Genomic DNA, 18869 nt, shown 5'->3' with positions numbered 1-18869 from the left:
TTAATACAGAAGTATATAAGAGCAATAATGATATTCACACTTGAACTCAATGATCTTAAACTATTTCCCACATTATTTCTTAAATAAAGGATAAAACAGAAGCTAAAAACACTAAATAACCCTAAATGCTAAAATATGTTCACTAGCTATGTTTAAAAAATAAATGTTCGACAAAGAGAATAAGGTAAATTATGGTATGATTATGCAATTGAATAGTCTGGTTATTAAAACTGCAATTGCAAAGATTATGCATGGAATGGAATATGAGTTGACACGGGAAGATTATATGATATTCTGATGTTAACTAATAAAAAGCAATATATAATCTTGCAATTCTATGACTGCAGCCATTTAAAATGTGTATACATAAAGAGAATATTGGAAGGAAACAGGCAAAAATGGAATTAATTGTGTTTCAGCTGGATTAGTGTTTTTTTTTAATTGATTGGTTTTTTTAAAATTTATTTTTGGAAAGTAAGATATAAAATAAAATAAAACATAAATCTCTAAAAAAGAATCTGGGTTTTGGTTCCACCACCTAGGAGTTCTCTGACACCAGTTCAATGGATGTGAAAGAACACCAAGAACTCACACTTTTTTTTTTTTTTTTTTTTTTTTTTTTGCAGTACACGGGCCTCTCACTGATGCGGCCTCTCCCATTGCGGAACACAGGCTCCCGATGCGTCAGGCCCAGCGGCCATGGCTCACGGGCCTAGCCGCTCCATGGCATGTGGGATCTTCCCAGACCGGGGCACGAACCCATGTCCCCTGCATCGGCAGGCGGACTCCCAATCACTGCGCCACCAGGGAAGCCCCTCACACTTACTTTTAACTGCCTCGGGCTAGAAGTGACACATGACTCCCACTCACGTTTTATTGGTTAGATCTAGTTACCCAGCAAACCTGATTGTAAATGTGGTCTTCCTGTGTGTGCAGGAAAGAGAGGAAAATTGGATATGAGTGAATATTGATCACCTTTACCATCGAGGGCAAGTGTGCTGGAATTTCTTCCTACTTAGAAAAGAAGCCCAAAGGAAAACTCTTTTGACTCTATTTCCCTCCAGTTACTGGCTCACCTCTTTGCTCCCTTTAACTCAAAAGGCCTCAAAAATGTAGCCTACATGAGCTTCTTCAAATCCTTCCCTTTCCCTTCTCTCTAGAACACAGCCCAATTGGTTTTTGCTCCTATTGCTTTCCCAAAGCGCTCAATGAGATCACGAATGGCTTCCAAATTGCTGGATGGTCAATTTTCAGCCTTCACCTTAGCTGCCTATCAGCATCATTTGACATTGCTGATTACTCTCTCCACCTTTCTTTACCTGGCTTCCAACACACCAAACTTTTTTTTGCTTTTCCTTCTACTTCAATAGTTACTCTTTCTTGGTTTACCCTGCTGCCTCATCTTTTTCTCCCTGACCCCTTAGTTCTGAAAAGACCCAAGGATCAATCCTAAGACCTCTCTCTCCTTTTGTTTGTTCTGTCTACACTTATTCACTTGGTATTTGTATCTGGTCTTGGGGTTTTCAATATCCCCAATACTCTGGTATTAAAACTTCTATCTCCAAGCTAGATTTCTCCCATGAATTTTAGCCATGTATATCCTACTGTGTAGTAGACATCTCTACTTAGATGCTAACACGCTTCTCAAACTTAATATGTACAAAATAGAACTCCTAATCCTGCCCCACTCCCACCACCTGAAACCTATTTCCCTCACTCTTCACCAATCCCAGATAACGGCAACTCCATCCTTCCAACAGCTTAGGCCCTAAACCTTGGAGTTATCCTTAACTCTTATCTTTCTCTTCCATCCTACATCCAATCTATAAGATAATCCCATAAGCTCTACCTTCAAAGTATTACCAGAGGGACTTCCCTGGCGGTCCAGTGGTTAGGACCCGACGCTTCCACTGCAGGGGGCCCGGGTTCGACCTCTGGTCGGGGAATTAAGATCCCGCAAGCCTCACAGCCAAACAAACAAACAGAAGTTTGCAAACTTAAAAAAAAATGTTACCAGAATCTGACACTGATCACCACTGCACTGCTGTCACCTTGGTCCAGGCCATCAGATCATGCCTGGTTTGTTGCCTCAGCATCTTAACTGTTTTTCCTGCTTCTGTCCCTGTCCTCTTTCAATCTATTTTCACACAGTCAAAATTATCTTCTCCTGGGAAAACCTCCAATGCCCTCCTAGCTCATTCCAAGGAAAGGTAATGTATCCAAAAGGTGCACAGCCTTGCCCCAGTAATTCTCTGACGTGCTTCCTCCTATCGACCTTTCGCTCATGCTGCTACCGTGTGTCAAACAGGCCAGGTCCACTCCATCCCCAGGGCCTTTTCCTTCCTTTTCCTTCCTTTTCCATGGCTGTCTCCCTCACCTTCTTCAGGTCTTTCTACAAAAGTCATCCCCCAAACAGGCCTTTCTTGACCACCCTAGTTAAAACTGCCATACCTGAACCCTGACGTTCCTTAACCCCCTTCCCTGTTTTATTTTCCTCAATGGCATCTAACAAAGTCCATGTTATATTTATTTATTTTCTGTCTCTCCTTCTCCTCCTCTGGAAGGTAAGGTCTGTTTTGTTCACTACGTTCACCCAGCACCTAGAACAGCGCCCCCTGGTACAGCCTTTGATAAATATTTGCTGAATGAATGAAGAAACAGAAGCTCAAAGAGGTCGACCGGCTTGCTCAAGAGCCCATATGCAGTTAGTGGCAAGGTCCTGATTATGGTTTTCCCAGCCTCTCATGGCTGACGTTCCTCAGTTCCTAAAATTGACCTGTTCCTCTGAGTTTTGTCTAGGTGATAAATGAGGGGATGCTAAAGGGTGGGCTCTGTGCTTTGGGGTGGGGGAGTGCTTTGTACTTCTTATCCCTGGTCATGCCACTTCCCAGAGACCTCACCCCCTGCTTCCCACCAAACCTTCCCTCCCCCTAGAGTCACACACAGGCTCAGAATGCTGAGCGTTGAGTACTTTCTGTAGTATGACATCCTGAAAGGACTGTCCAAAGACAGTCACAACTGTCTTATTGCTTCTTTCAAAAACTGGGCCTAAGCCATTCCAGAGACATTAACAGCTTTCATAGCCTCTAAAAACTTTCAGACAAGAAGATTCCATAATTTCCTTGCTGGCCTCTGTGCTCCGCAGTACTACGGCAGGAACATTCTTTACTATACCCTGTGGTGGAGACTTCACAACAAATGCTGTGTTTCCAAAGTCCCTCTGGGTCAGTTTTCCCTTTTGTTTGGCACTGCAAAAACAAGGTTTGTCACAAAATGTTGGGAGAGAGAGAGAAAGAGAAAGATAGAGGGGAAGCAAAAGATAGAGACAGTGAGAGAGCAGAAGTCTGAAATATATTTTTACCTCTGAAAGCATAAGTTCTGCCTAAGGGGCCATACATACCTCTACCCTACAGCCATTCCCTGCGTGAACCCTTCCCCTTCTCTATAGAGTGAGAGGACCCGGGAAACAAGCCCAAAGAAAGGTGCCAGAGGCTTGGCAATAAGCTCCCCCTCTCGTTTCTTTATTTATGACAAATAAAAATTGTATGTATTTAAGGTATACAATGCGACATTTTGACATATGTGTACACTGTGAAATTATTACCATTATAAACTAAATAGCATAGCCGTCACATCCCATAGTTATCCTTTGTGTGTGTGGTGAGAACTCTTGAGATCTACTCTCTTAGAGAATTTCGAGTATATATTACATTATTATTATTTTTTAAAATATAAATTTATTTATTTTTGGCTGCATTGCGTCTTCGTTGCCGCGCAGGACTTTCTCTAGTTGTAGCGAGCGGGGGTTGCTCTTTGTTGCGGTGCGCGGGCTTCTCATTGCGGTGGCTTCTCTTGTTGCAGAGCATGGGCTCTAGGCATGCGGGCTTCAGTAGCTGTGGAGCACGGGCTCAGTAGTTGTGGCTTGCGGGCTCTAGAGCGCAGGCTCAGTAGTTGTGGCGCACAGGCTTAGTTGCTCCACGGCATGTGGGATCTTCCCGGACCAGGACTCGAACCCGTGTCCCCTGCATTGGCAGGCGGATTCTTAACCACTGCACCACCAGGGAAGTTCCCATAATACGTTATTATTAACTACACTCACCATGCTGTACATCAGGTCTCCAGAACTTATTCATCTTATAACCGAAAGTTTGTACCCTTTGATCAACCTCTCTCCTTTTGCACTACCCTCCAGCTTCTGGTAACCACCATTCAATTCTGTTACTATGAGTTTGACTTTTTTTCCTTAGATGCCACATATAAGCGAGAATATGCAATATCTGTCTTTCTCTGTCTGGTTTATTTGACTTTAGCATAATTTCCTCCAGGTTTATCCGTGTTGCAAATGGCAGGATTTCCTTCTTTTTTTAAAGGCTGAATAATATTTACTTGTGTGTATGTATGTGTGTGTTTATACACAGACCACGGCTTCTTTATCCATTCATCTGCTGACAGACACTCAGGTTGTTTCCATGTCTTGGCAATTGTGAATAATGCCGCAATGAATACGGGAGTGCAGGCGTCTCTTTGCGATAGTGATTTTGTTTCCTTTGGATATAGACTCAGAAGCGGGATTGCTGGATCGTATGGTAGCTCTATTTTTAATGTTTTGAGGAACCTCCATATTGTTTTCCACAGTGGCTCTACTGATTTACGTTCCTACCACAGTGCACAAGGGTTCCCTTTTCTCCACATCCTGGCCAACACTTGTTATCTTTTGACTTTCTGATAATAGACCTTGGCAATAACCTCCTTTCAGCCGCTCTTCCCTAGCATTCTGGGTGGGAGTCGAGCAGCCCATCAGAATGGGGTTGATGGGCAAAGCTGCACCCCTTTCCTGCCCTCTGTACTTGACACACCATAACCTTAACATCATGCTTGCGATGCCACTTCCAGCATGGCCGGCATCCAGCCTAAGTGGTCTCTATGACCATAGCTGAGGAGGTGTTCATTGAGGCAGCTTGAATCCGAAGGAGCAGTGCAAGAAGGGCCTTGCCACGCTTGGTACACGACCCACTTTCTCTTCATCTCTTAACACGGAATACACCTGCTATTACAAACCAAATGACCTGTTTCATCACGAACAGAAGTACCAAGGACAATGCCTTATCTCCTGCGTTTTGCTGACACACATCCCTGGATGTGCTTTTCCATGAGGAACCAACACTCAAGTCACAGAAATCCTAGGGACAATCTGTCATGCCAGTTTAGGAAAAGAAAAAAAAAGCAAGACAACTCCATGACTCCTTGACTTCCAGGAGGAGGCCTCTATTTTTGCCTCTCCCGTTTTCAGCTGAGAGGCTACACCGGGACTCTGGTCGGCTCTACTTTGTGGGTAACGGCGTTGCCCACCGGGAGTCAGGGCATGGGGCTAGAACTGCACAAGTGGACAGCGGCTGCAGGCTGGAGCCGGGTTTGGCCTAAACTGACAGAGCAGGGGAGTGAGAAGGGCAGCAGTTTGTATCTGGAAGTTTCCTAGTCCAAAGACAGAGCTTTCAGGGACTTTCCTGAGGGTCCAGTGGCTAAGGCTCCATGCTCCCAATGCAGGGGGCCCGGGTTCGATCCCTAGTCAGGGTACTAGATCCCACATGTGTGCCGCAACTAAGAGTTCGCATGCTGCAACTGAGGAGCCCGTGTGCTGCAACGAAGATCCCGCACGCGCAACTAAGACTCAGCACAGCCAAATTAATAAATAAATATGAAAAAAAAAGAAACATAACCCACGGACCCTTCAGACTCAGCCATGCCGGCCCCTGTGAAGCTCAGCAGTTGGTCGGGCAGGGAGCGCAGAGGTAAGCCAAGCGTGATCAAGGCTGGGACCGGGCCGGAAGGTGATTTGAATTCGTGATGGATTATGATGAAGTTTAAAGATTTCCAAGGAGCGAGTCAAATGCTTTTTCTTACATCATATGAACCAAATGCCAGCGAGTTCCATGCAGCTACTTTCCCAGCTACTGGGATGTTTGTTTATTCACCACTTAATTCAAATTCTATGAAGTCATTCACTGAGCTAAGTGGGACAGCATCTGAGAGCCTGCAAGGACCTTTCAGCGTGCACACAGCAAGGAGAGAAAACAATGCCCAGCGCCTGGGGCCCCAGGAGGGGCCTCTGAGCAGAGGCAGAGGCTCCTGGAAGGAGGCCTCAGAAACAATTACAGACCCACAAAGGAAAATGCCACGTGGGGGCTGGCCTGCACGCCCATCAGCAGGATGACTGGAGCTGGGTTACTGACAATACGAATTCACGTTTCATAGGAAAAAAAAAAGTGTCTCGTTATATCTGAAGGTTTCAGGTACATGAAGAACCAGAATGTTTTAATTATTTGGAAATGCAGATGATGTAGGAACAGAAATCATTTGACACAACTAGAAAGAAAATCAACACTTAGCAAACTCTCACTTAACTGGAACACGAACAATCAAAAGGTCAAACAGCAGACTTTTGTGTGGCATCTACACACTCTTACTTCAAAGAGTGCCCAGTGCCAAGGAAATAAGTGATTATCAGGGATTTGACCTAAAAAGAAATGTTTAGGTTAGGTTTTACTGCCTTGGTATTGTATTATGATAAATAATTTAAGGGCTTCAGCATTTTAGAGGTTTTTACAGGTAAGAACTGGGGCTCAGAGAGGTTAAGTGACTAGATCAGGATCACAGAGCTAACTGGGGGGCAGGCCAGGGTTTACAGCACAAGGTCCAGGGCGTCTCCAGATGGGGCCCGCAGTCATGGTAGAGAGACTAAATTACATAAATTATGGTTTTCATTTGTAAATATATTTTAATGTAATCTATTTTTTTTGGAAATTAGTAGAAAACATATATGAGGTGACTCTCAAACAGATACAGATAATAAATTAACTGTAAACTCCACCCCCTTCCTAAAACCATTCGGGATAATTGGAAGTTTGTCAGATATTTTCAGAGAATTCTAGAGTTGAAGTAAATTCAAAGGCACACTTGCTGCCCCTCAAGAGAAGAAGAGTCTTAAATTTGACGAACGCCAACCAGTTTAAACATAGTCTTTTACATTTATCCTCTCACCTAATGACGGGTTAAGTATTTGCCCATTAATGCAGCTCAGGATCACCAGTCACACCACAGCTGCCATTTCTTGGCCTTCCCACATCACTTGGTACATAAGCATCCTTCCCTCCTCCAGCCCCAATTACATTATCTTCAACTGATTTGTCCTTTTGTTTCTAGTATTAGGATCTTTCTACTTGACAGTGGTGTGAGGAGTAGTAATGGAGCCCTTCACTTAGGTACATAACAAAGAATATTCATGTGAAACTGCCTATGTAGCCCTCACTTTGCCACTTTCCTGCTCTGCAGGGGTAACAGCAGACATTTCTTAACAGGGGACTGGATCTGGTGACCCCTCTGACCCCCTGTCTATTTTTGTTTTTTTGGGGGGGTATAGATGGATTTTTTAAAATTGAAGAATAGTTGATTTACAATGTTGCAGGTGAATAGCAAAGTGATTCAGTTATATTTATGAATATACATTGATATATATATTGTTTTTCAGATTTTTTTCCATTATAGGTTCAATACAAGATATTGAATCTAGTTCCCTGTGCAAATAACGTTGTCTTAAAGTCTATTTTGACTGGTATCAATAAAGCTACGCTAGCTTCCTTGTTGGTTATTTTATACACAGTAGCGTGTATGTCTATTTGTTTTTTATGTTGAACTTGAATGTCTTTCTGTGGAGCAGCTGCTTGCCCCACCACGTCCTAATTTTTTTTTTTTTTTTGCGGTACGCAGGCCTCTCAGTGTTTTGGCCTCTCCCGTTGCGGAGCACAGGCTCCAGACGCTCAGGCTCAGCGGCCATGGCTCACCGGCCCAGCCGCTCCACGGCATGTGGGATCTTCCCGGACCGGGGCACGAACCCGTGTCCCCTGCATCGGCAGGCGGACTCTCAACCACTGCGCCACCAGGGAAGCCCCAATGTCCTACTTCTTATACACAACCTGCTTTACTCATTTATATGAGTTGCCAGGCCTCTGGAGACACTGGATCTGTGACCCCTGAGACTTAATGCTAGTTGTGCCCATTAGCACCTCCCTCAGGGTGACCCGGTCTTTGGTTTCTCCTAAGGGTGCTGTGAAGAGCTGCTCTGTGGATCACGGCACAACTCTGGGTCTCTCTTCACACAGACTATGAACATGAGTTGTACCCCTGAGAGTTGTGCAGTGCACAGCCTGCACAACTGTCAGTGGCAGCCCTGGTGTTGTAGACCGTGCTGGTGCACAGGGAATGATTCTGGCCTTGAACACAAAGCCTAAAGCTGCTCAGTGTTACCCTTAGTCCCACAAAAATGAAGGGGAATCAGGATGATGGAAAAAGAGTAACTGTATAGACAGTTCAAAGGGGTGGCCAATTTAATGGTTTGTCGGCATGAAGCCCATCCTTTGAGTTCTGGCAGCTCAAACCATCCAACTGTATGTCATCTCTGGACAGAACAAGTCCAGCTACTAGTGTCCCCAAAGTACAGAAGTGACTAGACTCCCTGAAGTAATTAAGAAACCTGAGTAGGGTATTTTCAACGATGGTGAGAAAAGCAAGTTTACACTTCTTAGAATCTTACTATATTAACTGTGAAAATGACTGCCTGCTTTTACTCTTCCCCCTGGGCAAGGAAGGTGCTGTGAATACTTTCATTCTTTTACTCTCAAGGGAAATCAAGTGTTCCTTCAACCATTTGAAAGAGAAAAATCATAGCAACAGTCCCAATGATTGAGATCCCACATGTAGGACTGTACTAAACTTTGGGCAAACTACTCAAAACCCGAAGAGTAAGTGAACTAGAAACTAGAAAGGACTGTGAGGCACAGGTGCGGTTCAGATTCTTGCCTCTGAGACGTGAAATGCATCCAATAGAAACTGGCTCTGCCGCAAACCTAACGTGTGGGCGACTTGATCATCAGCCCCCAAGCAGGGATGTGGCACAGGTCCTACCTTCCAGGTCCTCCTCAGCCAACTGTCTCCAAGTCAACAAACCTCCGTTAGCAACTGCACGAACAAACCAAACTACTGTACCTCCTCAGGCAAGCTGACCACCAAGTCATTTCTCGTCTGTCCAACCAGCGCCTGCCAGAAGTATTCACTGCATGCGGCCAGCACAGCTCGGTGGGCCCGGAACTCCTTCCTCTCCACGATCAGAGTCACGTCACAGAGAATATCCTTTTTGCGCTGGTCATTGAGGCCCAGGAGGATGTTGGTGCAGTGGACTGTGGACTCATACACATACATGGGGGAGTCAGGCTTCTCATCCACAGACATGCCGTTCACACCCTGAAAGAAAGCAAGCAAGCCTGGGTCATCACGGCTCCCTGAGTCAGAGAGACACAGTGAGAAAGGATGCTGAGCACCTGGGAGTCACCGCCCTGAGCCAGGGCGAAAGAAGCAGAACTGTCCATTAGCATCTTACGCGCAGTTAGCACTGTGAGCTCAGAAAACATCTGGAAGGTTGTGTTCTGTGGCTGACTTCTCTCCTTTCCTCTTACTGAGTCCTTTTACCACGCGGAAACAAAGCCAGGTCCTTTAACGGAACACCCAAAACATTCAAAATGCATACCTACTTTAAAACTTGGTAGTTTTAATTTTGTTAGTGGACTGAAAGCGAACTTTCACACATACAGAGTCGCAGTGCAAGTATTAACTGAGCTTTGTGTTAAGAGGAAATGACTCATTCTGAAGTATTGGCAGTGCTGCCTGGATGAAGCACGTGTAAGTTCCTAAGCTGAAATTTGGCTAAGATGCCAAGCAGAGTAAATATCTAATCACAGTACGTAATTTCACACGGGAACTAAACGGAATGTGTATGAAGGAGTGATGTAGCCAGCTATCTATCGCAACTGCCCTCCGCCACTTCAAGACAAAGCATGGCCACCATGATGCTACTGTTGTCATGAAAGGCTCTGGAAAAGAAGTGCAAATGTGCTGCTGTTATCCCAGCAGACTGGATGTACATCCTCTTTAAGGAAACACAATATATTGCATCAGGAGTCAAAAAAACAGATGCATTCAATAGTGAAGATTACTTTTACGAAAGCGTTCTTTGCTTTAAAAAGTGTCCATTGATGTACTGATATTTAAAAAACAATTCTAACGTACACAACAATTTTCCAGTAGTATTTACACTAGTATGAATTCCAATAGTGAGTCTTGCTTTCTTTTTGCTTGATTATTGTTTATTTTTTTAGAGCTTTAACATACAATAAGCTGCACATACTTACACTGTGCAACTTGATATGTGCTGGTACATACATGCAACAGTGAAACCATCACCACAAGCAAGACAATGAACATATCCTTCACCACCAAAAGTCTCTTTATGTCCCTTAACCATCTCTCCCGTGCACCTCTCCATTCACCTATTGATGGATATTTGGGTATTTCCCAGTTTTTGGTTATTACAAATAAAGCTGCTATGGATTAGTGTATAAATCTCTGTATGAACATATGCTTTCACTTGTCTTGTGTAAACACCTAGATATAGAATGGACGGATCATTTGGTATGTGTAAGTCTAACTTTTAAAGAAATGGCCCTGTTTTCTAAAGCAGTTGTGCCATTTCACATTTTCAATGGCAGTTATGAGAGTCCGGTTCCTGCCCGTCCTTGTCACCACGTGGTATGGTCAATCTTTCTAATTTTGGCCATTCTAATAGGTACACTGTGGAATCTCTTTGTGTTTTCAACTTGCTTTTCTCTAGTGACTGAAGATACTGAGAATCTTTCACATGCTTATTTGCCATCTATTTATCTTCTCTGGAGAGGTAGATTCTTTGCCCATTTTATACTGGGTTTTTTTTCCTTACTATTGAGTTTTGGAAGTTCCTTAATATACTTAATTAAAGTCCTTTATCAGATGTGTGATTTGCAACTGTTTTCTCCAAGTCTGTAGCTTGTCATTTTATTCTCTTAGCAGTGTTTTTCAAAAAGCAGAAAGTCTTCATTTGAGGAAGTCCAGTTGAGCAATTTTTTCTTTAATGGATCATGCTTTTGGTGTCATATCTAAAAAATCTTTGTACAAACCAAGGTCACATCTTTTGTCAGATTTGTAACTAGATATAAGTATTTTTAATGCAATTATAAATGGTTTTGTTTTTAACTTAAATTTCTGATTTTTCATTGCTAGCATATAGAAATATAACTGATTTTTGTATTGATCTTGTATCCTGCAACTTTGTCTAACTTGCTTATTCGTTCCCATAGCCTTTTTTTTATTTTGGGTGGGGTGGGAGGTAGATTCCACAGATTTTCTATATAGAAGATAATACTGTCTGTAAATGAAGACATTTTACTTCTTTTCCAATCTGGATGATTTCAATGTCTTTTTCTTGCCTTACTGCATTGTCTAGAACCTCCAGTACAATGTTGAGTATAAATGGTAAGAGCAAACATTCTCCCCTTGTTCCCAGAGTTATGGGGAACATATTGAGCTTTTCACTGTTATTTATGATGGTAACTATTGGTGTTTCATAGAAGCCCCTATCTAGTTGAGGAGGTTTCTTTGTATTCCTATTTTTCTGGGAGGTTTTTTAATTTGTTTTTCAAATCAGGAATGGATGCTGAATTTTGCCAAGTGCTTTTTCCGCATCTATTGAGATAGTCACATAGTTTTTCTTTTTTAGTATATCAATAATGTAAATAACATTGATTGATTTTTGAATGTTAAACCAACCTTGCATTTCTAGGATAAAATCCACTTGTTCATGATATATTTGCCCTGTTATACATTGCTGGACTCAGTTTGCTAGCATTTTGTTAAGAATTTTTACGTCTATGCTCATGAGGGAGATTAGTCTGTAGTTTTCTTTTCTTATAGATTTTAAAACTGGTTTTAGTATTAGGGTAATGCTGGTCTCACAAAATGAGTTTGGAAGGATTTCTTCCTTTTCAATTTTCTAGAAGAGTTTGAGTAGAACTGGTTTCTTTATTTCCTTAAATATTTGGTAGAATTTACCTATGAAGTCTTCTGGGCTGGAGCTGTAACTACAAATTCAGTTTTTAAAACAGTTGTCAAATTTATTGGCGTAAAGTTGTACATAGTATTTCCTTACTTTCCTTTAATATTAGTAGAATCTGTACTGATGTCACCTCTCACATTCCAGATATGGGGAATTTGTGTCATGTCTCTTTTTTTCCTGATCAGTTTGGCTAGAGGTTTATCAATTTTATTTATATTCTTAAAGAACTAGCTTTTGGTTAAATTGATTTCCTTTATTGTTCTGTTTTCTATTATGTTTATTTCTGCTCTCATTGTTATATCCTTTTTAAAAAATTTATTTAACAAATATTTATTTGTGCTTACTTTGTGCTGGGCACTCACATTGCTGAACATTTTGCATTTATTAACTTGTTTATGCCTTTCAACAAATTTGTGAGAGATTTTATTATTTTTTTTTTAAATTCATTTATTTTTGGCTGCATTGGGTCTTTGTTGCTGCGTGCGGGCTTTCTCTAGCTGCAGCCAGTGGGGCCTACTCTTCATTGTGGTGTGTGGGCTTCTCATTGCGGTGGCTTCTCTTGTTGCAGAGCATGGGCTCTAGGCACGTGGGCTTCAGTAGTTGTGGCGCACAGGGTCAGTAGTTGTGGCTTGTGGGCTCTAGAGCACAGGTTCACTAGTTGTGGCATACAGGCTTAGTTGCTTGTGGCATGTGGGATCTTCCCAGACCAGGGCTCGAACCCATGTCCCCTGCATTGGCAGGAGGATTCTTAACCACTGTGCCACCAGGGAAGTCCTGTTATATCCTTTCTTCTGCTTACTTTGGGTTTAATTTGCTCTTCTTTTTCTAATTTCCTAAGGTGGAAGTTGAACTCATTGACCTGAGATCTTTCATCTTTTCTTTTATTAAATAAAGGCTTTAATGCTATACATTTCACTCTAGATATTATTTTAGCAGTGTCTCACAAATTTTGAAATGTTGAGTTTTTATTTTCATTCAGTTCAAAATACTTTCTAATTTCCATTTTGATTTCTTCCTTGATGTATAAATTATTTGGAAAAACATTATTTAGTTTCCAAATATTTGAAGGAGTTTCTAGACATCTATCTGATATTGTTTTCTGATTTAATTTCATTGTGGTCAGAGAATAAACTTTATATGATTTCAATCCTTTTAATTTATGGGGACTTATTTTATATTCCAGAATATGGTCTGTTGGTAAATATTCCATATGCACTTGAAAAGAATGTATGTTCTATTGTTGGGTGGAGTGTTCTGAAATGTCAGTTACGTCAAGTTATACGATAAGTGTTTTTCAAGTCTTCTATATCTTTACTATTTTTCTGTCTATAGGTTCTATCAAATACCATATGCTAACACATATATATATATAGAATCTAAAAAAAAAAAAGGTTATGAAGAACCTAGGGGCAGGACAGGAATAAAGACGCAGACGTTGAGAATGTACTTCAGGACACAGGGAGGGTGAAGAGTAAGCTGGGACGAAGTGAGAGAGTGGCATGGACTTATATGTACTACCAAATGTAAAACAGATAGCTAGTGGGAAGCAGGCGCATGGCACAGGGAGATCAGCTCAGTGCTTTGTGACCACCTAGAGGGGTGGGATAGGGAGGGTGGGAGGGAGACACAAGAGGGAGGAGATATGGGGATATATGTATATGTATAGCTGATTCACTTTGTTATAAAGCGGAAACTAACACACCATTGTAAAGCAGTTATACTCCAATAAAGATGTTTAAAAAAAAAAGTATTGAGAAGGGGCACTGAAATCTCGGACTATAATTGTAGATTTGTCTATCAGTTTTTGCTTCATTCACTGAAATCCTGTTATTAAATGCATACATCATTAGCATTTTAATTTTCTCTTGATGTATTTATACCTCTATCACTATGAAATGATCTTTTAATTCTTGGAAATATCCTTTGCTTTGAAATCTACTTTGTCTGATATTCATATTGCCACTCCAGCTCTTTTTTCATTAGGGTTAGCACAGTATACCTTTTTTTCCTCTTATCCTTTTAACCTATTTGTGTCTTTACATTTAAAGTATGTTTCTTATAGGCAGCATACAGCTGGGTCCTGCTTTTTTTTTTTTAACCCAATATGACAATCTCTGACTTTTGATTCTGGTACTTATACCATTTACACTTAATGTGATTATTGATTTGGTTGGGTTTAAATCTGCCATTTGGCTACTTGTTTTGTATTTGTCTCATCTATTCTTTGTTCCATTTCTCCTCGTTCTCTAACTCCTTTTGTATTAACTGAGTATTTTTATAATTCAATCTTATCTCCTTCATTGGCATGTTCTTTGGTATTTTACTGGTTGCCTCAGGCTTTATATTTATAATATGATTCTTTAAGTTATCACAATCTACCTTCAATTGATATTATACTACTTCATGTAGAGTATAAGCATCTTACAATAGTATGCTTCCATTTCTCCCTTCCGGGCCTTTGTGCTATTGTTGTCATATAATTTACTTCTACAAATGTTATAAATGCCATACCACATTGTTATTATTTTTGTTTAAACAGTCAATTATCTTTTAAAGAGATTCAGATAAGAGAAAAAGTTTTATATATATATATATATGTATATATATATATATGTATATAAATACATTTTCCTTCTGCCTGAAAGACTTCTTTTAATATGGCTTGTGGCTGCCATTATAAAATATCAGAGATTGGGTGGCTTAAACAACAGGAACTTATTTTTTTACAGTTCTGGAGGCTGGAAAGTCCAAGATCAAGGTGCTGGTTGATTTGGTTCCCTGGTGAGGACTCTATTCCTGGCTTGCAGATGGCTACCTTGCCACTGCGCCCCTGCATGGTAAAGAGAGAGAGCTCTGGTCTCTCTTCCTCTTCTTATGAAGACACTGATCTCACTACAGGGGCTCCTTCCTCATGATCTCATATAAACCTAATTGCCTCCCAAAGGCCCCTCCTTTAAATACCGTCACATTAGGGGTTAGGGCTTCATATGACTTTTGGGCAGACATAAACGTTCAGTCCATAACAGCTGGTAATGAATTCTTTCAGTGTTTGTTTCTCTTAAGAAGTCTATTGACTTCATTTTTGAAGTTATTTTTGTGGCCTATAGTTTCTACATCGACAGATTTTTTTTTTCCTTTCCGCACCTTGAAAGATGTCATTGCACTGTCTTTTCATGTGCATGGTTTCCAATGAAAAATCTGCCTCATCCTTACTTTGTTTCTCCCTACATAATACATCTTCCCCACTCTAGCTACTTTTCAGATTTTATCTTTATCACTTGTTTTGAGCAATTTGATTATGATGTGGCTTGGTATAGTTTTTTCATGATTCTTGAGCTTCTTAATGGGTGGGTTTATAGTTTTCATCAAATTTGGAAATATTTTAGCCATTATTTCTTCAAATATTTTTTGCCAAATGTTTTTCCTGTCTCCCCTCCTCTTCTCTTTTGGGGAGCTCAGTTACATATGTATTAGACCACCTGAAATTGTCGCACAGCTCACAAATACTTTGTACATTTTCTATTTTTGCTAGTCTTTTTTATTTTTCTCTCTGTGTTGCATTTCGGACAGTTTCTATTGCTAGGACTTTAAGTTCACTCATCTTTTCTTATGCAATATCTAATCTGCCATTAATTCCTCTCACAGTTAATTTTCAACACACAAATTGTGGCTCTCACCTCTAAAAGTTCAATTTGGGTCTTTTTTGTATCTTTCATGACTCTAATTAAGATATTCAATCATTCCTCTAACTTCTTGAACATTTGGAATACAGTTATAGTAACTATTTCTGTCTGTTAATTCTAACATCTGTATCAGTTCTGGTTCAGTTTCAATGGATTGATATTTCTCTTTATTCATGCTTCTGTGCATGCCTGGAAATTTTTTTTTTTTTACGGTACGCGGACCTCTCACTGTTGTGGCCTCTCCCGTTGCGGAGCACAGGCTCCGGACGCGCAGGCTCAGCGGCCACGGCTCGCGGGCCCAGCCGCTCCGCGGCATGTGGGATCCTCCCGGACCAGGGCACGAACCCACGTCCCCTGCATCGGCAGGCGGACTCTCAACAACTGCGCCACCAGGGAAGCCCCTGCCTGGAAATTTTTGATTGGATGCCAGATACTGTGAATTTTACCTTGTTGGATGCTTGATATTTTTGTGTTCCTATAAATATTATTAAGCTTTGTACTAGGACTCAGTTGAGTTATATGGAAACAGTTCAATCCTTCAGGTTTCACCTTTGAGATCTTTTAAGTGGGAACAGCAACATTTAATCTAGGGCTCCTTATTTCCCACTACTTCTAAGTATTTTACCCAATGTCCTTGAATTATGGGTTTTCTAGTCTGGCTGGTAGGAACAGGTGTTATTCCTGGCCCTCTGTGAGCTCTGAGTACTGCTCCTTCTAATTGTTTTGGATAGCTCTTCCCCCATGTTTTTTTGTAGTCTCCTAACACACATGTGCTAATGAGTACTCTGCAAGACACTGAAGGGGAATCTTCTTCAGATGTCTGGAGTTTTCTCTCTGTTCAGCTCTCCCTTCTCTGCTACCCTGCATTCTGAACTCCAGCCACCATTGTCTCTCCAGACTATCAGCTCTGTCTCCACAACTCAAGAGTCAGCCAGGCCCTCTTTGGTTCCTCCTTCCTGTGCCATGGCCTGGAAACACTCTCAAAACAGTAAGCTGGGCTCAGCTTGTTTTCCTTCTCTTGAGGATCAATGTCTTTTGTTGCTTGGTATCCAAAGTCTTGAAAACCACTGTTTCACATGTTTTATCTATTTTTATAGTTGTTTCAAGTGAGAGGATAAATCTAGTACCTGTTACTCCATCTTGGCTGGAAGCAAAAATCTTGGATTTATTCTTCATATTATAGTTACTGTATGCACTTTACAAACACTGATTTATCACACTGCTACCATATAGTATAAATTTTGCTCTACCATAAATGATGGTTTTTAATACCTAATTACAAAAATGTATCTGCCAAGAAGAATTTTCAGTTCTTTGGTATTCTAATGAAAGAAAAAATATCTGTGAGCCTTATTAACTGGAATCATTTTTAATGCAATAAAAATAGAGTTATAAATGACACAATTCAGTTATAATGACCATAAGCCATGGGGTAAGATTGAGTTTACATGACTACTATCTATGACTAGTTAATTGTTGTTAAATTCTTTACTATCTAGTAAGAATACAAATCTTTTTCTATTCTGGTTTCTTTTCCATGGAATGTTTTCAGGATTTTCTTAGCTCCCATACAGGGTCTCCTGTCTGATTTATTTTCTCCATTCTTAGTTCTCAAATTATTACTCTTTCTCCTAACACATTTAATTTTCTCAGTCTGTGAAAATTTGTTTTGTTTTGTTTTTGAATCACGATAGCTTGCATATAGCTGACAGCACTCAAAACTGGGTGGGACAATTAAGGTTCCAGGATGTAAAAAAAAAAAAAAAATCATAAAAAGCAGGAGATTTATAAGAGACATCTCATTTTTCCAATCCATTTATGAGTAATTCATATTAATGTACCTACATCAAGACGAGAGGAGCTTGCTATAATGGATACAAAGCCATAAATTCTTTAGTGAAACATGAAATGAAAGAAAATCAAAAGAGAAATGAAGTGTGGTGCAGTGGAAAGAGGAATGAACCAGGGCTCTAGGGCTTTCAGTCCAGCTCTGGCACTGACTGGCTTTGTGGATTTTGGATAAATTGCCTAACTTTCTCTGGACCTGCTTCCATGTTGGTAAAATGAGAAGCCTGGACTAGAAGACTAGCAAAGTTGTTAACAGATCTATAATTGTATGAGTCTAAGTCTATAAAAGAAATACCTACTTGATCACAGAGAATGGGGTACTGTCATTTGAGCTGACAGAAGCTAGCTTTCTTTGACCTTATAAAGACCATTTATGTGCCCTCTTTTCACTGTTTTCTATGGCTTAAAAACTGCCTCTGTAGAGCTGGTTACAGGGAATGGGGTGGACAATATACAGGAAGAAACCAAAGCCTTCTGGAAGAGAAGGAACCAGGACCCCAACCCCTGATCCCACAGGTTTCAAGTTAGGAAGATCTGTCAGGATAGACCATGGTGTCCCTAAGTAAAGAGAAGGGCACAAGTCCCTTGAAGTGAAGTTATCTGTAGGAAATGGGGAATCCAAACCTAGGAGGACATTTTGGCACAATACGTGGAACTGATGCCATTAGCTCCTTCAGTCCTGGATATCTTAGCCCAGAGGTTTGTTCTGGGAACCATGGCTGAGCAAGGGAGTATAAAGTAAAAGAATATGTCACCTGGGAAACCAGTGTGGAGTTCCACTGAGGTCTGAGTGGGGGCTGACTGCTATACAGCAGCACTGGACAATAGTCCAGGCACTAATAGTAGTGAAGCCAAGGCAGTGGGTGGATTCTCAGATTCCAGTTCACAAGTAAGATGGTCTCTTTCTGGCTCTAGGACAGCTGAGAGGCTCAAGGAAAGACTCCATATCCTGCTAATGGGGCAGGTTTGGGAAAATAAAGGACATGTGGCAATATATGCACCCTGAGTTGATGAAGCAGGCTATGATAGTCACATGAACATGGACACTTGCTTTTTGGGCTAAACCTTCCAGAGAGTTTTAGAAGACATTTGAAACATATTAGATCTGTTCATCAAATGGTATAATCTAAAATGTATCATTTCCTCAGTACCCATTTATGATAAAAACTCTCCAGAAAGTGGGCATAGAGGGAACATGCCTACATAATAAAGGCCATATATGATGAACCCACATATTACATCATACTCAACGGTAAAAAGCTGAAAGCATTTCCTCTTAGATCAGGAACAAGACAAGGATGCCCACTCTCACCACTTTTATTATTCAACATAGTTTTGGAAGTTCTAGTCACAGCAATCAGAGA

At 41.0% G+C, this 18869-nt stretch overlaps 1 protein-coding gene across 1 annotated transcript in view; it reads right to left on the bottom strand.

Annotated features, from left to right (window-relative positions):
- The window catches only part of BACH2 (BTB domain and CNC homolog 2), a 119202-nt gene that overhangs the window by 73664 nt on the left and 26669 nt on the right, over positions 1-18869 (bottom strand). Inside the window, exon 2 of the mRNA XM_060167999.1 lies at positions 9040-9294. Coding sequence (XP_060023982.1) covers positions 9040-9294 — 255 coding nt within the window. The remainder of the gene's footprint in view (positions 1-9039; positions 9295-18869) is intronic.

Source organism: Lagenorhynchus albirostris, chromosome 12 (genome assembly GCF_949774975.1).
Source record: "Lagenorhynchus albirostris chromosome 12, mLagAlb1.1, whole genome shotgun sequence".
NCBI classification, from domain to species: domain Eukaryota; kingdom Metazoa; phylum Chordata; class Mammalia; order Artiodactyla; family Delphinidae; genus Lagenorhynchus; species Lagenorhynchus albirostris.
The sequence above is the reverse complement of the archived record's forward strand: the minus strand, read 5'-3'. Positions and strand labels throughout refer to the sequence as shown.